A 27,827-nucleotide genomic window follows, 5' to 3' on the forward strand; every position below is an offset into this window, starting at 1 on the left:
CTTTCATAATTTCATAATTATAATTGTCAGCCATTGTTTATGTTCAGATTTAGCATGTCTGACTTCTTCTGGTGCAGAATTATAACCAATGTCTCACATCAACGACGTAAAAGTCGGATAAAAAGCGACATGACCGTTCAGACTGCAGACATTTTGAAAACCATCAAACATGATTTATTTCCACATGCAAAAGTGGAACAGATCAGATTTTATTTTGGGTGAAAAGACCAAAATTGGGCTAAAATGAGACTGCTGGGAAAAAGTTGGATTTGGGTCGCATTTGCCGCAGCAAAAATGTTCAGTTAAAAACTTAAAAATGTCTCCATTTAGGGTAAAGAAAATGTAAAAAACAGAGAACAGTTAGAGACCAACAGAAAACTGATGTTTCCCTGAACTATGCAGGTGGACAGGTTTTTCTGAGACTCCCTCACAGCCAGGACATTTTTCAGATACTTCTCTCCTCCCCACCAGCAGCCCGATCATTTCCTGCTGGTAAAATATGTGCTGAAAGCTACGTGAGCGAGAGAAGCGGGTGAGAAAAACAAAAGACACACCTGTGTGAGCCGTGTGGCGGGTCCCACCCTGCCAGCAGCCCAGCGCCGAGCCCAGGAGCATCAGAGCCTGAAACTAAGGCGTTGTGGCCCCACAGGAATCTCAGGTACAGATTCTCCTTCTTCTTGACAAAGAGGCGACTTTTACTCAGTCACAGCAACTTTAATCATGACAATAACATTAATTTGGGCGCTTTACATGCTGCCAACACTGTTTACATTTAGACTGTTTACTGTCCAAAAGGCTGAGACACTGCCAGCGTCTCATAAATCATTAGATAACTTATGGGCAGGAAACTGCGTGAGATTTCTGTTTTTTTCCACATACTGAGCAGATAGTCTGCTGCAGAGCCGAGCTCAAACACAAACGTTCACCAGAGAGAATCCCAGTAAATCCACTCACCGCGGGTTTCAGACCGGCCGGACAAACAGATGCAAAGCCAGTCTTCAGGAAGGGGACGCTGCCGTTCGCTCCCACAAGGAAGCTAAGTTTAGGCTCCATGCAATCTTCCCAGGCTGAGTGACTCAGCCCAGCAGGGAGTCTGAGGGAAACGCACTAAACTCCTCCCTCACACACACACACACACACACACACACACACACCGCTAAGGACACTTTCACAACAACCAGCACAGTCGGGAGCTTAAGACACAAACATGATCCAACTGATGGGATAACAGCTGTTCCACCTGCAGGCTGACTTTAGATCCAACAGGACATTAAAAGTTGGACTTGGTGTCATTTTGATGAAACGAGCAAAAATCTTTAACTTGAGACCCAACCAGGTGGATCAATACCAGGCAAACAGGAGATGCACTGCAAAGACTCAGTCTGACCAGGTGGTTTTTATCTGGTTGAAGTCCAAATATCTTCTTACACTTAAAACAAGATAAAACTAACTTACAGAAAACTTTTCAGAAATACTTGTTCACTTATAGCAAGACATTATCAAGACATTCTGCAGGTGGAACTATCAATCAATTAAGTTTATTTTTATAGCACATTTCAGCAACAAGGTAGTTGGAAGTGTTTTACTTCATAAAAATACAAAAATTAAAACTCAAAAACAACATGGAGTCATTATTTAGAGGAACCGGTAGCAAACATTACAACTTGTAGAGTGTCAACATAAAAATCATCAATTGGTCAATATTCCATCTATTATGGTTTAAAAGCAGCTCTAACCAGGTGCGTTTTAGTTTTGATTCATAGAAACTCAGTGTTCCAGCTCTTTTTCAGTTTTCTGGAAGTTTGCTCTAGTACTTAACAATCAATATTAAGAAATTATTGACCTAAAACAAGCTCCTACATCTTCTTAAAAAGTTACTTGTAATTTAGTTTTGTCTTATTTTAAGTGTAATAAGATATTTGCAGTAAGATTTTATGTTTTTACATAGTAAACCTGACCAGAGCTCATCACAGCAAACAACTAAAATGGTTTCCGTTAACTTTTTAAATGTTGAACCATTATTCTGTGAAAATCTAACATTATGCTGGTAAAAACCAGGGCTAGCATGTACCTTTAACCGAAGTCAGCTCTGACCTGTCCATGTTCTGCAGCTGCTCCTGGTGCCAGTCTAGTTATACGTTTATTGCTCTTTAGATAAATTGCCAGAGGACATGGCAGTGCATCGCCTCTGAGCTGTTTTACAAACAAAAAGAAGAAGCAAACCAAGAGCGACACTCGAGCCGGAAGCTTTCACGTCAACAGCACCGACTGGACAGAAAGGCTTGTGGTGAAAATCAGCTGAATGAATGTCGGAGGTGTGTGTTTATGCTGCTGAAGTTTTGACACCTGACTGCTCAGTGAGGAAGGAATGACACCTCGCTCTTTCAGGGAACCAGTCGGACCAGAATGGATTCCAATCATTAATTTCCCATCTGAAACGCCTCCAACCAAAACACAACGCTCCCAAACAGACGGGTGGAGAGGACAAGCAGCTGCGTTTAAACCTGCGACTCTAAAAAAACAGAATGATTGAGCATTATTGACTAAAAACGCATCATCATCCTCACAACAACACAGAGGTAGCAAAGGTCAACCCTGCACATCCCTGCAGCCGTGGTGTCCTGCCAACAACAACGGTTGCACTTAATGGAGGAAAAATAGTAAAAATACATCTGACATGTATTACAGTTTGAGAACACTTACATATGTTTTCTTTAGCATGACTTAATGCATCATAGCAGTCCACAATAATTAAATTGAATCCTTATATTCAAATCTATCAACATTTATTGATGTAAACAAGAGAAAAAAAAGAGCTAAAAACAGCTAAAGTAACCAATCTAAGTCATTTTGGGTTTTAACTAATCATAAAATCTCTAGACTTTTATCAATAATTGTCGTTCATTTTAAGCCCACATGAAGCATCAGATCATAATGAGATGGTTAAGTCAGTTATTGTAATGTCCACTGTCGCCCCATGTTTGCTCAGGCAGAGCGCGGTGGATCGCTGCGACCCAGTCGCTCTGAAACAGAACGCGGCCCAGAGTTTGAGGATCCGCCAGCTGCGGCGGCGCTGTGGTCTGCTGGGAGCCCTCTCTGGGTTTCAGGGCTTCCTGTGATGGTTAAGGTGAGAAACTGATGCAGATGAGTATCTCATGTTGGAAACTGGCTGCCATGGCAACCTGATGCACAGGACGAGTTCAGAGCAGCTTCAAAGTTTAGAGCTGAGCAAAGGTTAACAGAGGAGCGGCAGCCTGCCTGCAGCAACATGCCCAACAGAAACATCACCTCAACATGTCACCTGACAGCTGGCTAGGAAGCAACAGCCTTTTAAACAAGCTTTCAATGGAAAGTCAGGGTTTCTTCAGGTTTCACCAACTCAAATTTAAGACATTTTTAAGGTTATGACACAATTTAAGACCTATATCTCCACAGAAATGTACAAACGTCGTCCCACCAAGTGGCAATAAAATTGCACTTATCCATGATAGATGCAATGAAGCTAGCTAGCTAGAAAGGGTAAATTAGCAGCTAGTTACCTCAACCACCTGGAGTCACAGAACACAGTGAAGATGCTACAATTGAACTAAATCATTAACTTGCATTTTAAATGCATTTTATTATATTAAAAAGTCAAAAGCGGTTAAATGAAAAATCTGCAGAATGTGATCATTTTAAAAATCTGATAAATGAATTAACTGTCAGAATAACTGATTACTAAAATAACTGTCTGTTGTGCCTTTAAGTGATTTCTGAAGGCCTTAAGAGGCCCAGAGGTTTGATTCAGATGCAGCCAAGAAATAAAACACACAAAATATCATTTTCACGTTTTCAGTTGCTGACATACAACAGTGAGGCAAAAAGTTATGCTCAACATGAATTAAAAGTCAAATGCATGCAGTGCTTAATTCCAAAATGAATCGCTCCTTTAAAAAATTAAAACTGGAGGTTCTGGATAATTACTTGCTTATAAAGAGACTGAGAAGACTCTTTCAGAGAAGACTGACAAAGAAAAACCTGTGCAAAACACTAAATTGTTTTCCAAGAAAAAAAGAAATTGATGACAGAATTAAAGTGTGTGAAAAGGAGAAAACAAGTCAGAGGAAACCAGAAAGAACTGATTTATCAGAGTGAAACAGACACGCCCCCCATAAACGCACACCTTTGTGATAAGAATAGAGCAGGAACTCGCAGCTTCTGTTTTATTTTTGTTGTCAGAGGCAGAACGCCTGGGAGACAAACAACCCTTTGACTTTTCATCCTGCATTTTCTCTTATATTCCAGGTTTTAATGCAAACATGCCGCCCCCTCCTCCTCTGTGGTGATACCATAAGAGATGCATGACAAAAGAAAGCTTCAAACCTCCCACACTGCAGAACCAACAGAAACTGCAGGAAATTCTCATCAATGTCAAATTTGCATAAAAGTAGCATCTGCATCGCTGAAGTTTTACCCTTCAGTATCAAATAAACAACAGTTACCTGCTAGCAAGTCAGACTGAAAATGGCTCTTTCAGGGATTTTTAGCTGCTTTTTGTGCTGTTATATTTTCAGTTTCAGCTCGTATTTTCAGTAAACTGTAACAAGGACTTCTGCTTTCAGCCGTCTACAGAGCCAGGGGGTCCAGCCTTCAGTCACACTAAAGGTTTTACAGAGTTGATGCTCTGAGGCAGAAATAGAATCAATCACCTTGGATTGTTAGCAGATTTTAAGCTAGAAACAAACGAGGCGAAGTTGCTTCATCTCCTTCAGGACAGGCGAGGAAACGAGCGGCTTAAACAAGAAGCCTGGAAATTCCTCTAAAGTTTTCTCCACTCACATCCTTCTGTGGAGACTGTGGTGATTTTATAGAAGCTATAAAACCTAATCACTGTTATAGAATCATCAGATATAGATTTATTGTGGAAACTGTTTTTAACCCCTAATTCTTCTAATTCCCATAAATGTCCCAGTTTTCTATCCGACGGTGGAAGCCTGCACGTAAAACGGGCAGCAGGTGAGGTAAGCAGAAGCGATGCTTCCTACCTCTGGACTGGTCGATTTTCACCGCTATGCAGGCCTCATCATCAGCGCTTCTGGTCTGGTAGCATGGAGTTTTGCCTTTCCTTTCTGCAACAAAAAAAACGCAACAAACAGAACAGAGTTATTTCTTTCTTTGTAAAACGTCAAAAATTGTTGTTCTGCAAACAAGGAGCTAAAAACAAAATCAAAAAACATGTTTTACTTAGGACCAGCACCGAGGCTGGGAATAGGGATGATGAGTGAGGATGGGTATCAGAATATAAAACTGACAAACTATAACAGAGAGGAATTTGATACCAAAGACTTTCCTTCCATTTGCATTCATTCAAACCTGGAGCAGACGTTGCTTTGTTTAGTAAATGGAAAGGAGCCTAGCGCCCCTTGGAGACATATACCCTAATTAGCCTGGATGTGATCTGTGGGGAGACCCAGCAGTCTTTCCACACAGTCGGTTAATATGCACATAAAAGATTAAAGAGAAAACAGTAGTGGTCGTAAAAGCAGCTATGAGATTGCACCAATCACACGGCCCTTTAATAAAGCAGATCCTCTCATACAGATTAGAGCTCACAGATACAACAGAGTGAAGGAGGAAACACCAGAGCTGAAACCAGAAGTGTGACAAACATGACTGCAGTATCACACGTAAACCGTTTAACATAAAAATGACTCAAACAGCAACACAAATCAAAACTTTATTGATCTAATTTAATCTCTGTTTAGTGGAACAGTGGGCTATAGTGCGCACACTTCTGCTAATCTGATAATCCATTAATAGGGCTTAAGCGCTAATTTGAATGTAGTGCTTAAAATAACTTGGAAATGTTTAACACACTTAGTTTCCCCTAAATTAATATTTCCAGATAAATTCCAAACCACTAATCTTATAAATATTCTATTATTTTCTCACCACCTTCAGCATCATTTCAATAAAGGTCACAATGATCAGCAAAACCATCATTCTGAGCTTTCACACCAACAGCAACATATAAAAGATATTTAGGGACATAACAGGAATCAGTTACCTAAAAAATAATTATTCAGTCTTTAATTTGGGATAAAATTAAATGTTTATCCATGTAAATTGTTTCATTTTGTGTTAGTATTAAAACTCTTTGGTGTATTTGTCAGTGGTGTTCACATGTCAACTAATGCGCTAATAATAGAGCTAATTTTTTGTTTAGCACTTTTGCTAACTTTTAAAGTGTTTAACGCGCTTAGCTTCCAATGAATTAATTTTTTCTAATTATTTATAAAGTTTTAATTTACCTGTTTTGCAAAGCTTCAGTTGGATGAAGTTCAACATCTGTGCTGGAGTTTTAGCTACCAACAGTTTTCCTCAAGTAGTTAGCCGTTTACATTCATGCTCTTATTTTGAAGGGGGTTCCGTTTCCTCACCTCCCCCCTCACCCCCCCAAGAAGCTTTATGACCAAATGTTAAATATACAACTAGCAAATTAATGAGTTACACACCACAGTATGCAACACTTACATGACCTAATACATGCAAAATATACATATATTTATTTTATATATTTTTGTTGGTACTTTTCATGATATATAGTTGAATTGAATGCTTTAGTATTAGCTTCTGCTAAATATGATGTTGGTATAGTATAGCACTTTATTGTTAGCTTTAGGGTTAGCGCAGCTAGCTTTTCAGCTAGCCACCATCATTTATCAGTGATACAGAAACAGACCTCTCAGAGCAATATGGGTAAGGTCAGTGGTGAGTTCACATAAAAATAGAACTAAAACTTAGCAAAAATAATAATTATAATACAACAGATCTTGATCTAAACCAGAATGTCGTTGGTTGGATGTTTTGGCTCGTTGTTACACTACAAGGTGAACCTCACCAGTCTCAGATATTCTGCAGAAAAACAAGTTTTCCTCCAGGATTGTCCTGGAGTTAGCTTCGTCCATCTTCCCATCATCTCTGACCAGCTTACCCATCTCTGCTGCACACATTCAGTACCTAATTCATGGGGGGGGTCACGCTTTTCTTGACCTGAGCTGAGTATTTAGGACGGATCAGTCCGGATGTAACAGTGCAGCAGAGCTAAACTCAGTGCGTCAATGATGACATGTAAAGGGAAAGTTGCCTCTCTACATGGGGGCGGGGGGAAACTGATTCAGTTATATTTCTGCGCGTGTGTGCGTGTGTGTGAAGTGGGGGTAGGGGAGGTAATATTCTGGCTCAGGGATTAAAGGAGGGCTTTCTCCACACACCATCTGGAGTCCTCATGGCCGGCCTGCCTGCTGTTCCTGCACGCAGACACGCCCACATGCAGACATACAAACTCCTTTTTTACACAACTCAAACCCAGAAAAATTCCTTTTGGAGACTTTAAAACATGGAAGCAGTTTATAAGAGAGTCAGTTCACTCCAAACCAGACTCAGCCTGCCACTCCCTCTCCTCAGATGTGATTCCTCACATCCATTGTTTCTAAAACTGGGGTATGCTTTTCCACGTCTGCACTGACCAACGTGCACACATAAATAACATAAAAAACATCCGTGACCCTATGCTTGACTAGCTGCTTAATGATGAGCGATGCTGAGAATTTGCATTTCCAGTGACTTGTCCGACCCAAAAACTTCTCCTTCTTGTCAATTAACTTCCTCTTTTTTGTTTTGTATTTTTCAAAATATAACCTCAGCATTTCAACTATCAGCAACGTAAAACAGTGAAAACTCGAACAAAAGGAGAAACTTCAGACATCACGTGCACAAAGGGTTGCGATGTTGGTCAACATTTACTAACAAGAACAACTTGAGTTTGTGACCTTGATCAGTCGCGAGAAAGAGAGAAAACCACAGATAACTCCATGGTTCGCAGGAATTTCTTTGATTTACAGTAAGAGGAAAACACATTTATTCACATTATCAATAGAGGAACTGAAACAAGTTTTTACTTTACTGCTAAAATGTCAAGAAACAAACTGCAAATATGGAAGTTTGGTGAGCATCTGGCAATGTATTCTTGTTTCTTTGTTTCATTTCTAGCAAAAATAGATTACATGTTATCTAAAATGATCAGAAGAACAGAAGATGATGAAATGGGCCAACTTTAATCTCTAAAAGTTTCCAGAGAGAATCTGGTTCAAATGGTGCAGGAATGCTCTCCCTGCCACACATTGGTCAGACCAGTGGTTCTTAACCTTTTTTGAGGTACCAAACCCACCAGTTTCATATGCGCATTCACTGAACCCTTCTGTAGCGATAAATAAAATATGAATTTCCCCCCCAAATTCAAGACATAGGGGTGACCCAGCTAGAGTCTAGTTGGGTCACCCCATGATCACCAAGTCTTCTTAAGAGGTAGAGTCTCTGAGAACAGTTCTTCAAAATATAGTCAGTGTTTTCAGCAAAGCTGAGCTGACTGTCCAGGAACAACCCAAGGTATTTAAAATCTGCCACAGTTTCAACAGGCTGGCCATCGAGAGGAACTGGAACCACTTTAATGTCTTGTTTACATCATTTAATTAGCTCCACATTCTTAAGAGAATGAAAAATTAATAATAAATAATAAAGACTTTGCGGTATTCTGATTTAGTAATGTAATTATATTAGTTGTGTTACCACCCCCACGCCACTAGAGGCAGTAGCAGGCCCGAAAAGATGCGACTAAGGAGCAGATTTAGAAGTACACCGAAACTGAGTTTAATGGGCTCTTTGCACCTAAGGCGTTGACGTCACATCTCCAGGAGCTAATGCGGCTCACTTTTTTCCGCTTTGAGTTACCATGACTGGTAGAAAAGACTAAGTCGTATTTCAGATGCAAAAAAACAATACTATTAACATTGTTGTCTTCCTAATATAATGGGCTTTTAAGTTTTCGTTAATTTCCAAGCGATCCTGAATTAAGAAGATGGCTTGTAAATATCTGTCGCTACCAGCTAACGCCGCACAGCAAAGTTTGCAGCCTTCACTTCACTCCGGATCAGCCTAAAACTACCGGGGACACGGATGGTAAATAAAGGAGCCTCCCTGAGTTATTTCCATGGAATCACTTCTATATTCAGCCTGAAAGAGTTTATGGGAACGAGAGAGCAGACCAGAGCCAGACAGCCGAGCAACTGATCCGCCTGTACATCCTGCTGTAAACACCGTCCTATCTGAGCTCTGAACAAGAAACATGCAAAGGTAATAAAACGAAATAACACGGAGACATGAAGCAACACGGTCATATTTTTCTAAAAGCAGCAACTTTGAACCTGAACAGCTGAACCAGATCTCTGACATCAGAGCTGCGCTACTGTTAAGCTATGAGGCTTGTTGAGCTTCGTCAGGCTTCGGAAGTAAAAAGTCCGAACCGTAACCTCCCCGTTAGTCTGTGACACTAACGACAATAAACATACATAATATACTTGAAAATAAGATAAAAACATTGTCCGTTAGAATGTTTAGATACTTAAATAGCACATTTTACAAGAACAATGTCCGAGAATATTGCCTACTAGCATAAGCTAACGTTAATGTTAGCCACAAAGTTAAGTAAAACTCACCTTCGTGTCAGTGAATGTATAACGGCGAACATCTTAAAACCTTTCTCCAGCTGACTTGTTGGGGCTTCGGATCGATGTACAAACCTTGGCCAAGCCCTGCAAGCACCTAATGTAAATGATATTTGTATTGGATCGGAAACAATCGAGCCGCTTTACCCCGAACGCGGAAGCTGAGGTGCAAAGAGCCCATTACTTCAGCAAAACTGAGTTTTGCTGAAGTAATTAAAGACAGAAGTTCAAATCCATGCTGAGAGTGGATCTCCTCCAATCAGTGCTCCTCCGCAGCTCTGATTGGCTCAGCAATGTAACGTGATCCTCTGCAGCAAGTGATGGAAAAGCGGGGCGTCATCACGACTTTACACAGTGTGTCTTTACCTCCGTGACACCCCTGAGACCGACTCACCGAACCCCTGGGGTTCGATCGAACCCAGGTTAAGAACCACTGGGTCAGACAAATCTGACACTTTCAGAAACTCAGATTTCCAAAGATCTCAACGTTTTTCCAGCAAATACTAAATTATTAATGCAAAACTTATTGGATTCATGGCTGATATTTCTACAGTAGTTGATGTTCAATCTAGAAACACTGACTGTAAAGAGGTTGGATGGATGGATGGATGGATGGATGGATGTTCCAGACATTGGACATCAGTAGATTTTAGACTCTTTAAAGTAGAAGTACAGCAATGCATTCTGGGAACAGAATAAACATCATTTGCTGCTGCCTTCATCCATTTCAAAATAAGAGCATGGATATAAACATCTATCTACTTGAAGGACTCTTAATAATTGATAACCAAACTTTGAACACAGATATCAAACTTTATTCAACTGATTCTTCACAAACAGCCAAGTAAATTAGCAAGTCTGAATTTATCCAGAAAAATCAATTTAAGGGTTGCTAATTGTGCCAAACATTTTCAAAGTTAAAAAAGCTAAAGAAAAAATTAGCTCTGCTGTAAGTACAATAGTGGAAGTGAACCCAACACTGAGCCTAATAGCTAATGTTACATACCCTGCCCTGATGCAGCAGATAAATGGAAGTTTTACACACTTCATCCCAATATGCCTGCACTATACACAACACAAAAAGATACGATGCTTCACAGAAATCTCTTCTTTTTCACCTTTATCCCATGTAAAACATGTTGTTACATGTGTGAACATGTGTTCAGAGAAGAACCTGTGTGACAGAGGAATCCAGCCTCTTAAGCCTTTTATAATGTCTGTTCCTGACAAGTGGGAACAAAAACCGAAAGTTAAAACACGTCTCAGCGTCTAGAAACCCGACTCCAAATGTTCCCTGTGAATTCCTCTCAGCATGTACATCCATCGACGCCGGACTTCAAGGGTTACTGTACAGTTTGTTTATACATCATAGTCGATGAGTCGTGACTTGTTTGAGACTTATCAGATCCTCAGAAGAATGTTTGTGTGAAACATATTTAGTTTATGTTATCTCATAATCAAAGTGTGGTGTGAAGGAATCATATATTGCAACACACATTCTCTTTGTGGTTATCGGCAACATTTATCAGCTTTAGAAGACGGAAAAGTGCATCTGACCTCCAATCAGCAACATCTCAGATTCTCTGAACTGTAACTCTATTGATGTGCTGAAATTTGTTGAAGCAGATGAATGAAAAAAAAAAACTGGATTGAGTTGAGAAATAAACTCAAACTAAATAGTGCATTTTCATTTGGGGAATAAAAAAATGCATCAAACTCTGACAGTCATCTTGCATTAGTCATGCCAAAATAAACAGGCTGCATGTCTAGGATGTTTTACAGGTGGCATCACCCACATTCACCTCCTCACCACTGCCAGGATATTTATGGTTCAGAGCATTTCCTTTAAGATAATTTTCTCAGACGACCCTCCTCGTGGCACAAAAATAAGAAGTTTTCTGACTCTGCTTGGTTGCCCCAGCAGTAAAACAACAAAAAGAAAGCAAAGGAAGAGTATCTACTGTACCTGCATGCCTTCTCCTCAGATCACGAGATTTCCCCGTCCTCCCACCACCACCGTGTTCTTCCATCACATAATCACTTTTTGGCTCCCTATTATTAGGATCTACAAGGAAATATCTGCTCCTTCCTCAAACCCAAGGTTCCCTGCTGCCTGGCAGGTTCAAGTCTGTGTTCGTCATCCAGACAGTCGGCGTACCTGAACGCTGTCACTGCACAAACCGGTTCCCTAGAAACCAGAGTCACCAGGTGAATGGCAGGAAGGGAGGAGGGAGCCTTTGTCCTTGAAGATGTTGCTGATGACAACGCCTTTATAATGTTTTTTTTTTTTCTGAGGGAGGATTTGCCAGGATTCAAGGGCATCGTCCCCCTGAAGTGGGAGGTTAATGAGAAGTCGAGGTTTAAACACTGTAATTTTACTGGTGAGGAGACGATGCAGGTGCAACAACAGAGAAGTGAGAGTGATGAATATGAACCAGCCACAGCAGTTAATAACTCAGATTACAGCTGTAATTTCCGTCTGTTCAACACAAAAACCAACACTGCCATCAACTAAAAGCACCAAGAAAAAAGGCTAATTTACCTCTGGTTCATTTGCATGGTTCCCCTGGTTTGAGATAACTGCCATTTGAAGGCATCATATAAATAATGTATAAGTGGGGGTTGAAGTATTAACATGCTCAGTCACACTCCTTTAATCATGCTAATGTGTGTGTGTAAGCACACGACTGAGGCTTTTATACTTGGCATTGAAAACATTGGCTCGTCTCAGCGTCCAGATGCGTCCGTCTCTATTCATCCCTGTCCTTCCAGAGAGGATAATTACCAACGACTGATGGCTTTCTGTCACATCACGTAACAGACAGAAAATAATCAACCTTTTGGAGATCTGAAATGTTCAGAAAGACCAGATGAGACTCTGATTATAGACGAGTGCATGGCTCGAAACTAAATCATTTTCAAAACCTAAATGTAAAACAAACCAACTACAAATCCCACTGTTTAATTTTTGCTTTAGCTATCTAAATCCAAAAGGAAACATATGGTTGTTGATTTAACATGTAGTTATGTTGGAAGTTGCCAAAGAAGTCCAGAGGTGTGAATCGAACTCAACAAAGCGAACTCTGGCCTGCCTACGAACCTCGGTCTCAGTTTGCAGACGGAAGTAAAAATATTCTATAGTTTTTTTTAATTTTTGTTTTTCCATTTTAGTTTTAAAAAAAACAACAGTTATTCACTTTTTGCCGTTTTATTTTAAAATGGAAAAAAAAACAATATTGAATGGATTTCTACACTATATCACATATTAAAATCTCTTAATACATTCAAATGTTACACCCTTAAGTGATTCCAGGGTATGATTATGATTTTTACTCTCTGGGCTACAGAAACTGTGAAGGATTTCTGACTGGCTGCTGAACTTTGCTCTGTGTTTCTAGACGTCATTAATTCTGCCGTCTTTTGTTTGTTGAGCAGAACCTTAAAGGACTTTCACAGCCATGAATCACCTGCTTGTTTAGAGTCAAGAATGCTGACGCTATTAGACGCTGATCGAACAGGAGCAGCAGAACCAGGACATTCCTTTGCAAAAGTAGCCGAGAAAACCTTTTGCCTACAAATAATTTAATAAAATATGTAGCTCTAGAGCAGATGCCATGTGTAACGGGTACCAGGGTTCCAGACCCGTTAGCAGCCGATGATGAAGCTGAAAAACAGCATTTGTGTGAGCACACGGGAGACGCAGTCTGTGTGTTACTCCATTTTCTCAACTTATTTATTAAACAAACCAGCTCATTCCACCATCAATACATCCCAGTTCAAAGTTCAGCGGTTCACTGTATTTATAGTCTATTTAGACATATTCACTCATAAACATATTTCTTCACAATTCCATGGATGGTAACATATACCTTCAATTCACTGCACTCTACATGCATACTCAATCACACACGGCGACATTTCATGGCATGTATATTAAGCTACTGCACTGGCATAAATACCTTTGAACGCTAAACACTTCAAGTGGATACATTAAATCACTGCCTAAACCTCCAAAACTGTCCAGAACACAAACAAACTGTGGAACCTGAAAACAGTACAACACTCACTCCATACATACATACATATATACATACATATCCCCACTAGCCCGCTTTTTCCCGCCGCTACAGTGCTAACCCACTAGCATCACGGTCTGCTGGTTACCTCCTCCAGCCGCTGCTGACCCCGAAACACAACAAAACCCGTCCTATCTCTCTCAACCCATTTATACATTTTCCCAAACATTTCCCAAACAGTATAGAATAATAAAATACTTTAACATAAACATTGAGGGTTATCCTCACCTGAAAAACAGCATTTGTGTGAGCACACGGGAGACGCAGTCTGTGTGTTACTCCATTTTCTCAACTTATGAGAAACGACAGAGCAACAGGCAGCTCTGAATCCCCATGCGCCCCCTACCGATGAAACACCGTTACTGCACCCATCATTAACCTTTTATTTCCACTTTTGTGGGCACACATCAGTGGGCATCACACACTCCCGGCCAAAATAAAAATGGCTCTGACATGAAAAAAAATAAAATAAAATAAAACAGATTCTCATTAAACCCAATCTCACTAGCTAAGCTTTCTCAACCGCACACAATGCTCACAACTGGTGTGTGGTATGTATGGTGTTGCCATGGAACTTGGGTACACAAAAATGAATTTGAGTACAGCGTACCGAGTGGTGGACTAGGTAAATAGGAATACTGCATTGGGTGGGCAAAAACTGCATTCAGATTTGCATGCGACTGTACTGATGGCTCTCCCAATGAGTCATATGTGAGGAAGTGTCTGGGCCTCCTATTGCGTGTTGACCTCCTGACCTCTGTCTGATCAAATCCAGCAGGAGGGATCATGAATTGATTTTCAGGCTCTGGTCTGACAAATTGGTTTATCTCCTCCTCTTCCTCAGTTCTGGTCGAGACAGGTATGGTTTCATCCATGTTTTGTTCAGGTGCATCATTTAGAGATTCCAATATGGCTTCTGGTGAATACTCAGTCAATGTCTGATTTTCATCCCCAACCGTTACAGGAGCCCTCCCAGAAGCTTGAGACAAAGTTGTCTGAGGTAAGGAAGTTTTCTCGTACAAACACCTTTGTTCGGTTCCCGGTTGTACTGGTGCCCTAAGCCAGTATCCTGGGGAAGAATCATTGTCAGAATCAGATGTTTCACCATTTCTCTCTTTAGTCTCTGTCCTTGTGTCCTTTCTCTGTCTTTGTTTGTGGGTCTGTTTTTTTGCAGGAACCAACCTTGTTTGGTGCAGGGTCTCTTCCACAGGTAGGTCATTGACCAGCATAAGGAGGTTGCGATGCAGTGTCCGGGTCTTATTCTGGTCTCCTGATTCAGGATAGACAACATACACTGGGCTGTCGGTTAGCTGCCTTTTGACTAAGTAAACAGTTTTCTCCCAGTATGTCCGCAATTTGCCTGGTCCTCCGCGTTCACTGAAGTTCCGGACCAAGACTCTGTCTCCTGGATGCAAAGTTACTCCTTTTGTCTTCTTGTCGTATGTCACTTTCCCCTTTGCACTAGCCTTTGAGCTATTTTCACTGGCAATCCGGTAAGCTTGTGACATCCGCTCTGCCCATTTCTCCGCGTATCCTGTAGGTGTTTCTGACTCTTTGTCTCCAGCCAATCCAAACAGCAAGTCAACTGGAAGATGTGGGTGACGGCCATAAAGAAGGAAATAGGGTGAGTAGCCCGTTGACTCGTGCCGTGTACAGTTGTACGCATGTACAACATGCGGAAGGTGATCCTTCCACCGCAGTTTTTCACAATCAGTCAAGGTCCGTAACATCTGAAGGATGGTGCGATTTAGCCTCTCAACTGGATTCCCTTGGGGATGATATGGTGTCGTTCGTGAGTGGCTCACCCCAGACAACAGCTGCAGAGTTTGGAACAACTTATTCTCAAACTCGCGACCTTGGTCGTGATGCAGCTTTGATGGATATCCGAACCGAGGAATGAAGTCATTGAACATTAGCTCAGCAGCTGTCCTTCCACTTTTATTTCTTGTGGGATATGCTTGAGCAAATCTTGTGAAATGGTCAATCACTACTAATATATATTCGAACCCTCCCACGCTGGCTTCTAGGTGCAGATAATCAATACACACCAGCTCTAGAGGGAAATTGGAAGTGATACTACACATAGGTGCCCGGTCGTAGGTGACAGGTTTCTTGGCTTTGATGCACAAACACTTTTGAGTGACATGTTCTTCTATTTCTCTAGCCATGAAGGGCCAGTAGAACCTGTCTCTTGCCAGATGAAGCACCTTCTCCGTGCCCACATGGCTCATCTCATTGTGCAGATATTTCAGGGCTAATGGCCGATACTTGGTAGGAAGGACTAATTGTTTTTTCTCTCCCACAAATCTGTAGAGGAGATCGTTCTCCAAACGCAGTTTATTCCATTCATGCAGCAATTTCTGCGTGTCTCTGCCAACTGTTTTACGTATTCCATCTGTTAACGTAATGTTGGATGCTTTCATTTCTCTGACCCGGCCTATGGCTGAATCCTCCTTTTGTGCCTTGACAAGATCCTCGTGGCTTATGGTCGGGAGAGCAGAATGGGGTTGTTGGTCAGAACCTTTGGAAGAAGCGATGAGTGCTGCCACCCATGCTACGTCTTTGCGCCAAGCTGCTTGACTCCCATCCCATGTTGCACATACCGCCTCAGCTGGGAAATCCTCAGTGCAAGTTTTCCCATACGTCTCCATATCGAGAGGAAAACGAGACAGAGTATCTGCATCGATATTGGACTTCCCAGGCCGGTATCTAATGTCAAATCGAAAATCTGAGAGTTCACCCACCCACCTATGACCAACTGCATTAAGTTTGGCTGTACTTAAAATGTAGGTCAACGGGTTGTTGTCTGTGTATACCGTAAAGTGAGGGGCATAGTACAGGTAATCACGGAATTTCTCACACACAGCCCATTTCAAAGCAAGAAACTCCAGTTTCCCACTGTGCAGATGGTAATTGCGTTCGGCTGGTGTGAGTGTCCTGGAACCATACCCAATCACTCTCAGTTTCCCATTCTGGTGTTGGTACAAAATGGCTCCCAACCCCTGGTCTGATGCATCGGTATGCAGGATAAATGGTAGACTAAAATCCGGATATGCCAGGACAGGTGGCTTTGTTAGGACACTAATTAGCTGTTCAAGAGCTTCCTGGTGTTTGGTGGTCCAGCTAACTGGTGCTCTGGAAGGCAGTTGGGGTTGTTTGGCCTTTCCACTCTGGGCTGAAGTTCGAGCTGTACCCGATTTATTCTGAAGCAGCTCATAGATCGGTTTAGCAATCCGGGAAAAATCCTGGATATATGAGCGGTAATAGCCGAGAAATCCAGCCAACCTCCTAACCTCTCCGACTGTCGTTGGTTGCTTTTTAGTCAGTGTGTGGATTGCTTCCAAATCATGGGGATCTACTTTGACCCCTTCTGCAGACACAAGACGACCCACATATCGAACCTCTGACTTGAACAGTTCACATTTTTCAGCCCTCAGTTTCACTCCATGACGCTGGAGGGCCTGTAGGACCTGACGGAGTGCTTCGACATGTTCCATAAACGACTCGGAATAGCAGAGCACATCATCCAGGTATGGAATGCAGCACTCATCTCGAAGTGGTCCTAACATTTCCTCCATACTCCGCTGAAATGTTGCAGGGGCGTTCGAAAGCCCAAATGGGATTCGAACCCACTCATAGAGTCCCCACGGGGTGGTAAAGGCGGTGAATTGACGCGACCCCTCTGCAACAAAACCTTGGTGATAGGCTTTGCCTTGGTCTAGAATACTAAACCATGCATTTCCTCCAAGGGTGTCGGTCAAGTCTTTTATTCTGGGTAGTGGGTGTCGATCAGGCACCGTCTTTTTGTTTAAGAGGCGATAATCAATACATAGCCGCAGGCTGCCATCTTTCTTCCGTACACACACAACCGGTGCAGCATATGGGGATTTGGATTTGACTATCCAGCCTTTAAGTAACAGATCCTGTACATACTCTTTCACTTCTCTAAAGAGAGGTTTTGGAACAGAAGAGTAGGTGGCTCTTACAGGAACCTGGTCTTGGAGAGTGATCGACATTTGTAAACTGGGTATACACCCAATATCATGGCTGTCTCGTGCAAAAGCTCCAGCTTCTTCACAAAGCATCTTATTCACCACTGCCCTTTGAGCCTCATCTAGATGGCTGAGGTCTACAGGAGGTTGCCATGAAGGCTGACTGAGATTGGTGGGTGCTGGAGTAGCACTGTTAACAGTCACCACTGAGTCCGGTGCTTCAGCTGAGGTTGCTGAGACCACCTTATCAATCTCATGAATGTTGCCAAGAACAGTTTTTCTTGGTACAGTGATTGTATGTTGTGTATTGTTTCCAACAGGTACAGCCACATAGGGTCTGTTTGGATTGTGGACCTCTAAAACACCTGCTCCCACATCCAGTTCAGCTAAGGGTATACTGTCATCATCAGGTTCAAACAGTACAACAGAGTCAGGGAAAATGGTGTCAAATGGAACCTGACATTTGACCCAGGCCACTTGGCCAGCTGGAATGACTGTGTCTTGTTTGCCTGTTCGTAGTTGTCCCCACTGTACGGTAAGCTTGTCTGTCTGGATAAAATTCACTAGGAGTTGGGCCTTCTCCACTGGAATGGAAATGGCGTTACACACCAGGCTGGTGAGTGTTGGAGCTAGATTCTGAGGCTGCTCTTGTATCATTGCCTCCAAAACATTGAATCCTAGCAATGGTCTCTCCAAGGCCAGACTACTGACCAGGAAAGGAACATTAATAGACAGATCAGGATTTGTGTTTCCCATCAAATTAACAGTAATGGGTAACCAGCCATCATATGGGATAACACCCCCATCTATGGCACAGATTTTTAGGTCATCTTCATCATCAAGTATTTCACTGAGTGGCTTGACAGTAATTTCTGGTAAGTATTTGTCTTTCCAGCGTTTATCGATCATGCTCACCTGAGCACCTGTGTCTAGTAAAGCAGTGACAGCAAAACCATTTAAACTACACTGGGTTAAAGCTTTTCTCCCAATGAGCTTGGCTAGACAGTCACTTTTGCTGTTTGATGAGTTATGGCTGGTTGTGCTTGTCAAGTGGGTTGACTGTCTGTGTTTGTGGTGTTTTGGTCCCTGGTCTTGTGTGGGTACACAGATGGGTACAGCATGTTGTTGTTCAGACTCACCAATTTGGTCTGTTGCATGTAGGGACTGTTGGGGCCCGGTCACTGTCTGTCCCCCGGCAGGGACCGGCTCCAGTTTCCCTGACGTGTTGGTCTCTGGAGGCAGCCCACTGCTTTGTGACCTTCCTCACCACAGTGAAAACAATGGGTACAGTCAGGACGGTTTTGTTCCAGACACTTCATGCAGCCATACCGTCTTCCCTTTTGCTTGACCCTGTTATGTCTTGGTGGCTGATTATTTGGTTCAGATGCTTGTTGTTGAGTTAATTTTTGTAGTGACTCAACAAGCGTGGTGAGTTTTTCAACTTTTTCTTTTAGTTGTTGGACCCCATCAGCTTGTGGTGTTCTGCCTAGACCCTCTTTTGCACTTGGATACTGGGCGGCATTTGCCTCAGCGTGAACACTGTGTAAATTTGTGGGTCTCTGGCGAGGAGCTGACCCCAAACGTTTCTGCCTTTCATTCTCATCACTCATTATTTTCCTCATCTGTCGTAGTATTGCTTCGTCAGTTACACCAGGGTCAGCTAGAAGGGGTTTCAGTTCTCTGCGAACATCATCATGCTTGTGCCCAAGGCCTTGGTACACAGTATGAATAAAAATGTCTTGAACTGTGCTTGGGCTGTACTTAACATCTGTGTCAGCATGTTTTGAAGCCAATATGATTTTTTGCTTAAGCCCAATGACTCTGTACAGAAATTGTTGGGGTGTTTCATTGTCCCTTTGTTTGGTACACATGAGCTCCTGGAAAAACTCTGTGTTGCTTTGCTCACCAAGATGGGAGTGTAGGAAGCCTTTAAGTTCTTCTACTGTCAAATCGTCCTTATTCATTAACATCTCCTTAAAATTTCCAGGTTTGATAACTCTGAGGACCGCCCTCACAATTTCTGTGTCACTGAACTGATCCCTTAATCCTTCATCAATCTGGCGACAAATGTTGTTGTAGTTAATGTCTGACCCCTGGTCTCCAATTTGGCCTCCCTGTATTTTAAACTCTCTACGATGAAGGTAGGAGAGATCTCTTAATGAAATCAGGCCGTCTTGAACCAGAGGTGTGTTTAATTTGTCTCTGCTCTCTGTGTTCTGCAACTTAATCTGTGATTTTTCTGGTGGATGTGATGCAGACTGTGAGTGAGTGGTGGGTATGTACTGCCTGACCTGCTTGCTAAGCTCTTCACAACTAGCAAGTAATTTCTGTATGTCAGTGCTTCCCACATCACTAGCCACCAATATTCCTTGTTTATCTGCATTTACATCACTTACAGTAGGAAGATCATTTTGAAATGTTACCACAGGGTCAACAGAACCCTTAGCTTGACTGTCCTTCAAATCAGCATCATGACCTTGTGGATTTACAAAAGGAACCTGTGTAATCCTGGCATCCGGACGCTGCATTTGTAGTTGAGATGCATGACCCTGAATGGCTGCATCCACAAGGTCCCTTAACTCTAACAAATGAGCCATGCCAGTGTCCTCAGACTCTAGCAAAGTCTTGCTGCTCATAAAACTGGTGATGTACTCGTAACAATCCTCTTCATCTGCAGACTCAGGACGAAGCGGCTCCACCTCTGAAACAGCACTCACTGACCTGGCAATCTGGAACAGTTCATCTGCAGGTAGGTTGAGCAAGTCTTTCTTGATGGACCACACCAAGCTTTTCCTCTCACCGTCTGCCATAACTGTTCCTTCTTCCAGCAGTTGACTACACCACTCAAAGTCCTGAAGCCCTTTCTCTCTTTGTCTTTTCCTTCACCGGTGGACAGGGTAAGACGCTTTCCTCATCCGCTGAGATGAACGATGGAATGTATGAGGTCCACAGCATCTGTATCACTGGAACCACATCCCAGTCTGGCAGGGAGTAGGATCCCGGACGAGCCCCCAAAACTGTAACGGGTACCAGGGTTCCAGACCCGTTAGCAGCCGATGATGAAGCTGAAAAACAGCATTTGTGTGAGCACACGGGAGACGCAGTCTGTGTGTTACTCCATTTTCTCAACTTATTTATTAAACAAACCAGCTCATTCCACCATCAATACATCCCAGTTCAAAGTTCAGCGGTTCACTGTATTTATAGTCTATTTAGACATATTCACTCATAAACATATTTCTTCACAATTCCATGGATGGTAACATATACCTTCAATTCACTGCACTCTACATGCATACTCAATCACACACGGCGACATTTCATGGCATGTATATTAAGCTACTGCACTGGCATAAATACCTTTGAACGCTAAACACTTCAAGTGGATACATTAAATCACTGCCTAAACCTCCAAAACTGTCCAGAACACAAACAAACTGTGGAACCTGAAAACAGTACAACACTCACTCCATACATACATACATATATACATACATATCCCCACTAGCCCGCTTTTTCCCGCCGCTACAGTGCTAACCCACTAGCATCACGGTCTGCTGGTTACCTCCTCCAGCCGCTGCTGACCCCGAAACACAACAAAACCCGTCCTATCTCTCTCAACCCATTTATACATTTTCCCAAACATTTCCCAAACAGTATAGAATAATAAAATACTTTAACATAAACATTGAGGGTTATCCTCACCTGAAAAACAGCATTTGTGTGAGCACACGGGAGACGCAGTCTGTGTGTTACTCCATTTTCTCAACTTATGAGAAACGACAGAGCAACAGGCAGCTCTGAATCCCCATGCGCCCCCTACCGATGAAACACCGTTACTGCACCCATCATTAACCTTTTATTTCCACTTTTGTGGGCACACATCAGTGGGCATCACACATGCATTTCCTGAGTGGTTACCAGCGTGCTTCTTTCACCCAGCTCAGCATGAGAAGATAAACTCTTAGCATGATCTGAGCATGTTCTCTGGCCCGTGTCTAACAAGGGCAGGCCAGTGGGGTAACTGCTTTAAACAGAGGTGCTGTGATCTTGAACATGCTGAGTGTGTCTCTACAACCCCTGGCAAAAAGTATGGAATCACCAGTCTTGGATGAGCACTCATTCAGACATTTCATGCTGTAAAACAAACTCGGATCAAAAACATAATACAATATTAAGGTCATTCCAAAGTGCAACTTGTTGGCTTTCAGGAACACTCAAAGAAATGAAGAGAAAACATTGTGGAAGTCAATGAATGATACTTTTATTGACCAAACACAGGGAAATAAATATGGAATCACTCAATTCTGAGGAAAAAAGTATGGAATCACTCAAATTGGAGGTAGAAAAAAGGACACACCCAGTCTATTTCCTTTCCCTAAATGGACACCTGCCCCAGATTAGATGTGCCCGTTAGTGTGCAGTTCAAAACACCTGCAGTCATGACACCTTGGAGGGCTGCTGGACGAAGTGGAGTGGCGAGAACCATGACTCCAACAAGAGAAATGTCCCTTGAAACAAAAGAGAGGATTGTGAAACTTCTTGAAGAAGGTAACCCTTCACGCATGGTTGCTAAAGATGTGGGCTGTTCACAGTCAGCTGTATCCAAGATATGGTCCAAACACAAACAGCATGGAATGGTTGTTAAAGCCAAGCGTACTGGTAGACCAAGAAAGACATTAAAGCGTCAAGACAAACAACTAAAGGTCATTTGTCTTGAAAACCAAAAAAGTACAACTAAACAGATGAAGCATAAATGGGAGGAAGCTGGAGTCAATGTATGTGACCGAACCGTAAGAAATCGCCTAAAGGAGGTGGGATTTCAATACAGGAAAGCTAAATGAAAACCAGCATTGACACCTAACCATAAAAGAACAAGATTCCGATGGGCTAAGGAGAGGCAATCATGGACTGTGGATGACTGGATGAAAGTTGTCTTCAGTGATGAGTCAAGAATCTGCAATGGACAAGGTGATGATGCTGGAACTTTTGTTTGGTGCCGTTCCAGTGAGATTTATGAAGAGGCCTGCCTGAAGAAAACAACCAAATTTCCACAGTCCTTGATGATATGGGGCTGCATGTCAGGCAAAGGCACTGGGGAGATGACTGTGGTTAATTCTTCTATCAATGCACAAGTTTACATTGACATTTTGGACAGTTTTCTCATCCCTTCAATTGAACAGATGTTTGGAGATGATGAAATGATTTTCCAAGATGACAATGCATCGTGCCATAGGGCAAAAACAGTGAAGGCATTCCTTGAAGAAAGACACATTCAGTCGATGTCATGGCCTGCAAATAGTCCAGATCTCAACCCAATAGAAAACCTGTGGTGGAGATTGAAAAAAATGTTCCACAAGAAGGCTCCAACCTGCAAAGCTGATCTGGCAACTGCTATCAAAGAGAGTAGGCACCAAATACTGTTTGTCCCTCATCAAGTCCATGCCTCAGAGACTAAAAGCTGTTATAAAAGCCAAAGATGGTGCAACTAAATACTAGTGATGTATTTTGAATGGTCTTTTGTTTATGTGTTTTTCATGATTCCATACTTTTTTCCTCAGAATTGAGTGATTCCATATTTATTTCCCTGTGTTTGGTCAATAAAAGTATCATTCACTCACTTCCACAATGTTTTCTCTTCATTTCTTTGAGTGTTCCTGAAAGCCAACAAGTTGCACTTTGGAATGACCTTAATATTGTGTCATGTTTTTGATCCGAGTTTGTTTTACAGCATGAAATGTCTGAATGACTGCTCATCCAACACTGGTGATTCCATACTTTTTGCCAGGGGTTGTAGAAAAGCACAGCTGCTGTCCTCCTCTCTCCCTCGTCTGGTTTTCTACCAGCGCGTCTCCTCTGATCGGTCCGTCCACCTTTTAAAACAGATCACAGCTGCTGGACAGGAGCTCCCATATGTGTCAATCAATATACTGTCTGTCTAATTATCACGTCTGACTGAGTCCCAACGCACCGGTGCGTTCACAAATGAGCCACTATGCATTCACAGCAGGCGTTTACTTTAGGAGGCAAACCTGCTCTGAGAGGATTTACAGATTAGAGGCTGATGAGTGACAGACGCACATCGAGATGATACTGATATTTAACAAGTCAATTCCAATTAATTACATCAATTTAATGAATTTATTATTTTTATTCTAATTGTTATCTTTTTGTACACATGTTCCAACAGGAACCTTTGTATTTGGCGTTTCTGGTAAGCCTGTTAGTCTGACGCACCAGCTACATCTGCTAATGGCAACGGTGGAAACTGCTTCTCTCTGGTCCCACTGGGGTTCATCTCTGCTTCAAACTGGTCTGATGGGACGCTGGAAAAGACTACTGTTGTGTTAAAAGTTGTGCTAAAAGGAGTTAGCTTATCAGTGAAGCTGTTCAAGCCTAAAATAGCATCTCAGTGCTAAACATGTAGCAGCTAATGCTAATGTCAGCGTCCACATTTCTATCTTTGATCTCAAAGGCTATTTATTCAGTAGTTTAGCATCAAACCCTAACCACCACCATTTCTTTCAGATTTTACATATTCCTAACTAAATGTCAGAACTTGAATTTTAATGAGGTACTTTTTGCTTACTAGCATCTTTTAGCTGTTTACTTTAGAAACTGTTTTTTTAACCAAGACTTCTGCAGAGTATTTAAAATAAAAGCCACAGGTTCTATTAAAATATCCACTTTGTTCTTGTAAATGCTAATTTTGCCCTTTTCTGTTTTCTACCTCTGCAGTTTTTGCATTGGAGTTTTTCTTAAATCTGATCAAAAGCCAGTTTTCTCTACAAAAACAAATAATATCTACTGCTCCTTCATGACATTTCCAGTTCAATCTGGGGTCATAACCTGTCCTGTTACATATCAAGTTTCCAGGTAATAATGTAAATTAGAGCACATGATTTATTAGAAAATTTTTAAGACTGTCATAAACAAATATTTAAATATAATTTTAAAAAGTCACAGTTCCAGCAGTGCGTGTGTTTCGTTTGTTTGCAGGAATCAAGTGGAAGCAGCACAGAAAGGCAAGTAATGCGAGTATGAATTAGGTGATCGATAAATGGAGGCATGCAGATTCAACGAAGGTAAAAAAATAGAAAAACTGAAAATAAAAATAAGAGACTGTACAATAAGAGCAAACTCACAACAAAATGATACGGTACTGTTGTTATAAAAGATACTCTGTTTAAAGTAAAACTGCAACTACGTAGAATTATTTCAGAAAATTGCAAGCTGTGCATAAAGAAATGACAGCAGGTTATTTTCAGAAAATGGAAGAACTGAAAATAACAGCTGGGACTTTTGGAGCAGTGCTGGTTCTGGAGGAAGGATCTGCCATAATGCTTCTTTGTGCACCGGGGATGCAGCTGTCTGTCACTGGAGGAGCTCCTGGCTCTGCAGCAGTGTCATGCATGTGGGAGACATTGTCCAAAACTGATGCTACAAGCAAATGTTGGAAACATTTGCACTACTTTAAGTTATTACTGTATTTCTCCAAAACACAATGACATAATTTAAATATATTCTTTGCTGACACAAATGACATTTATTTCAACAAAAGAAACTTAATTATGTGCTGCACAAAGCAAACATTAGCTCTACCTTCTGGCAAACAACTCAGGATATTTGTTTATGCAAAATCAAACATCTGAATTGTTGGAAGACTAGAAGAAATTTTAAAGAAAGAACTTCAAAACAAACTAAAACTAAACCGAACTTTCTGCGCGTTTCGTCAAATATCTCTTTTTTTCTAAAATTTATAAGAGAAAATTGGGATCAGGAGAAATTCATAAGATCTGGCTCACTGCATTACATCTGAAGTAAATAGATGAGGAACATAATGCCAGTCAAACTGCACAGCAACTTCGCTCTCAAACAGCATCTTTGTGCTCAGCATGAATGAGGCCTTCTGACTGAGCTGGAGCCATATTCTCAGCACAAGCTGCCAATGCAGCGGCAGCCCCGCAATCCTGAAAGCAAGCCTGCAGACGGGCTTGATGCCAAGGCTGGAGCAAGCAGTCAGGCAGAAAGAGAAAGACAGCAGCCAATGATTAACATTCAGAACAACTCAAACTTCCTCTACAGCTAAATGTGAGCTCTTCCCCAATTTGGCTTGCAGAAAACGATTTGAACAACTGAAAGTACACATGCAGTCATCTTTCATCTTCTGTTCTCATGGACACAGCAGCTAATCTGATAGTGAAATAAAGTGTCAAACAGCATCAGCATTCCTGATGTGTCAGAGGACATTTGGAAAGACAAACCTCAGCACACAGAGGACAAATGAAGGCAGGATCACCTGCCAAAACCTGAAGGACAAACCAGTCAGAGGGGGAGTAATAGAAACACGTGAAACAGACAAAGTGACGAGGATGAAAACCGACGATGAAGCTGTTGACAGGCAGAATCAATAAAGAGAAGAGACGCAGCTTTCATAGTCAACATCATCCCATAACATGGATATCTGAAACGTCTCCACGGCTTCCTGGAAACAGACGTACGGACGTTTATGTAGTTGTGCATTGAGCCACAGGCAGTGGTTGTATCATCTCTGCAGAGATCAGTAAAGGTTTCTTTGAAGGGCGACAGTACAGACTTAGTGAATAATCCGTGTTATCCAGTTTGTCCATCTACCTGACTCTCTTACAGGTGGTTCCTGCTGATTAGAGCTGTTATTTAAAATCAACTCTACAACAATCCATCACTTAAGTGAGAAGAAATGCCCTCTCAAGGTGTTATCCTGTTAAAAACAATGAAACCTCTGTATAAAAAAGGAGGAAGTTTCTTAAACAGAAGCTTTGCTGGTATTTTTCTCAACCTTTTCTTGCACTTTGAGGAAACACTTGGCAGAAAACCTTAAAGAATGTCAACTCAATATTATTAACATACAAGATGGAATGTGTAAGAAAGTAGTGGTCTTTTCCCTGCCTGTGGGGGAAAAAAATCGGTGTGAGACGGAGCGGAAGAAGCAGCACAGCGATTCCTAAGCTGCTGGTAAACACTCAGCTGCAGAGACAGCCTGAGTTACAGTGAGGGAGCATGAAGAGTAGGGATTCCAGTTGTGGACACACTTCTGCCAGCAGTGGAGCTAACTTTTCATTTAGCTCTTTAGCTAACTTAGAAAACGCTTAGCGCACGTAGCCTCCCCTAAATCAGTGGCGCCTGCTGCAGCTGTAAGCTCTGTGCGTACCTTAAGAGTTTCCTTTGTGTAGAAAAAAAGAGAAATATTATAGTTATTGTTTTTTCCCCTTTTATTCAACAAAACTGTGGAATTAAATAAAAATAGTCTTTTGTGTCAAAATGTCCTGTATGTAGCCCACATCTGCGTGTGTCTGTGGGGTGGGCACATCTCCGTCCTACTTCTAAATGTTAATGGTCAGTTTACTTTTATCTGGCAGCTTGATGCCCTTTCTGTAAGTTAAATGTATCTGCAGCAAAGCTAGCTAAAAATTAGTAAGCAGACTTTTAACCTCTGGCAGTTTTAAGAGGCTGAGTGGACTCCGCCTGGACTTTTTATTGTGTGTGCGGACTGTGTGTTCTTTTACAAGATTTTTATTTTTTTTCTGTTCAGGAACTGAACACCCCATCCCTTCCTCATTGACCGACTGACACCTGCCGCGCTCTTCGCCACTGTCACTGTAGACTGGGAGAGTTAAGGAGTTCTAGTCAAAATGTTTGTCAAAGAGCAGAAATTAAACAAACATTGTGGCTTCACTTTCTCCTGTGGACGTCTCAGACACATGGGTAGGATTTGCTTACCTGTCCTTATTATTTTGTATAATAAAGGGTCAAAAAAAGTAGGCTATGCATGTATAAGTGTGTATGTGTGTGTTGCGTTGTGCGGGACGCGTCGGGCATTGTGTGGATCAGATCTGCTGCCCTGTGTTCCTACATCATATTTGTGTTTGTTAGGATTAAATATGCCAACGTAAACATAACAGAATAATCCATAAAATGACAGGGTGGAAGTTAGCATTTAGCATTAGCTTCCACAATCTACTACAATATTGTAGCGATTTAGCTTTAGCATAACAATTTGAGTAGCAAGGTTAGCACAGCTAACTTTTTAGTTAGCGATGTCCACCACTGAATTCTTGACCACAAGAGAAAAATGCATTTAATGACATTTTTAGAAATATCTAGTTGGAATAAAATAACTGATGAGTCATTTTCTTTGCTTTCTAAAGAAATCAGGAAGTTGCATCCTTCTCTGTGAG

The 27,827-nt window shown here is 41.8% G+C and overlaps 1 protein-coding gene and 1 long non-coding RNA gene across 9 annotated transcripts in view; one reads left to right on the forward strand and one right to left on the reverse strand.

Annotated features, from left to right (window-relative positions):
• fgd4a (FYVE, RhoGEF and PH domain containing 4a) overlaps positions 1-27,827 on the reverse strand; it is a 73,351-nt gene that overhangs the window by 24,075 nt on the left and 21,449 nt on the right. For 4 of the 8 annotated variants that reach the window (XM_015010988.2, XM_015010984.2, XM_015010983.2 and 1 more), the window contains exon 2: positions 5,025-5,108. In XM_015010988.2, the coding sequence (XP_014866474.2) occupies positions 5,025-5,108 (84 nt within the window). Of the gene's footprint in view, positions 1-954; positions 1,122-2,071; positions 2,274-5,024; positions 5,109-11,508; positions 12,306-27,827 lie in introns of those variants that run through there. The other 4 variants (XM_088006110.1, XM_088006108.1, XM_015010987.2 and 1 more) reach the window with 3 other exon arrangements.
• On the forward strand, positions 536-27,322 carry LOC148158600 (uncharacterized). Its single transcript, XR_015762995.1, has 3 exons — positions 536-658; positions 2,990-3,127; positions 27,182-27,322. It is a non-coding gene; the product is annotated as an uncharacterized LOC148158600 (long non-coding RNA).

The sequence above is a fragment of the Poecilia mexicana genome, unplaced genomic scaffold (genome assembly GCF_051168715.1).
Source record: "Poecilia mexicana isolate PSO_F unplaced genomic scaffold, ASM5116871v1 scaffold_6, whole genome shotgun sequence".
In the NCBI taxonomy this organism is placed as follows: Eukaryota; Metazoa; Chordata; class Actinopteri; order Cyprinodontiformes; family Poeciliidae; genus Poecilia; species Poecilia mexicana.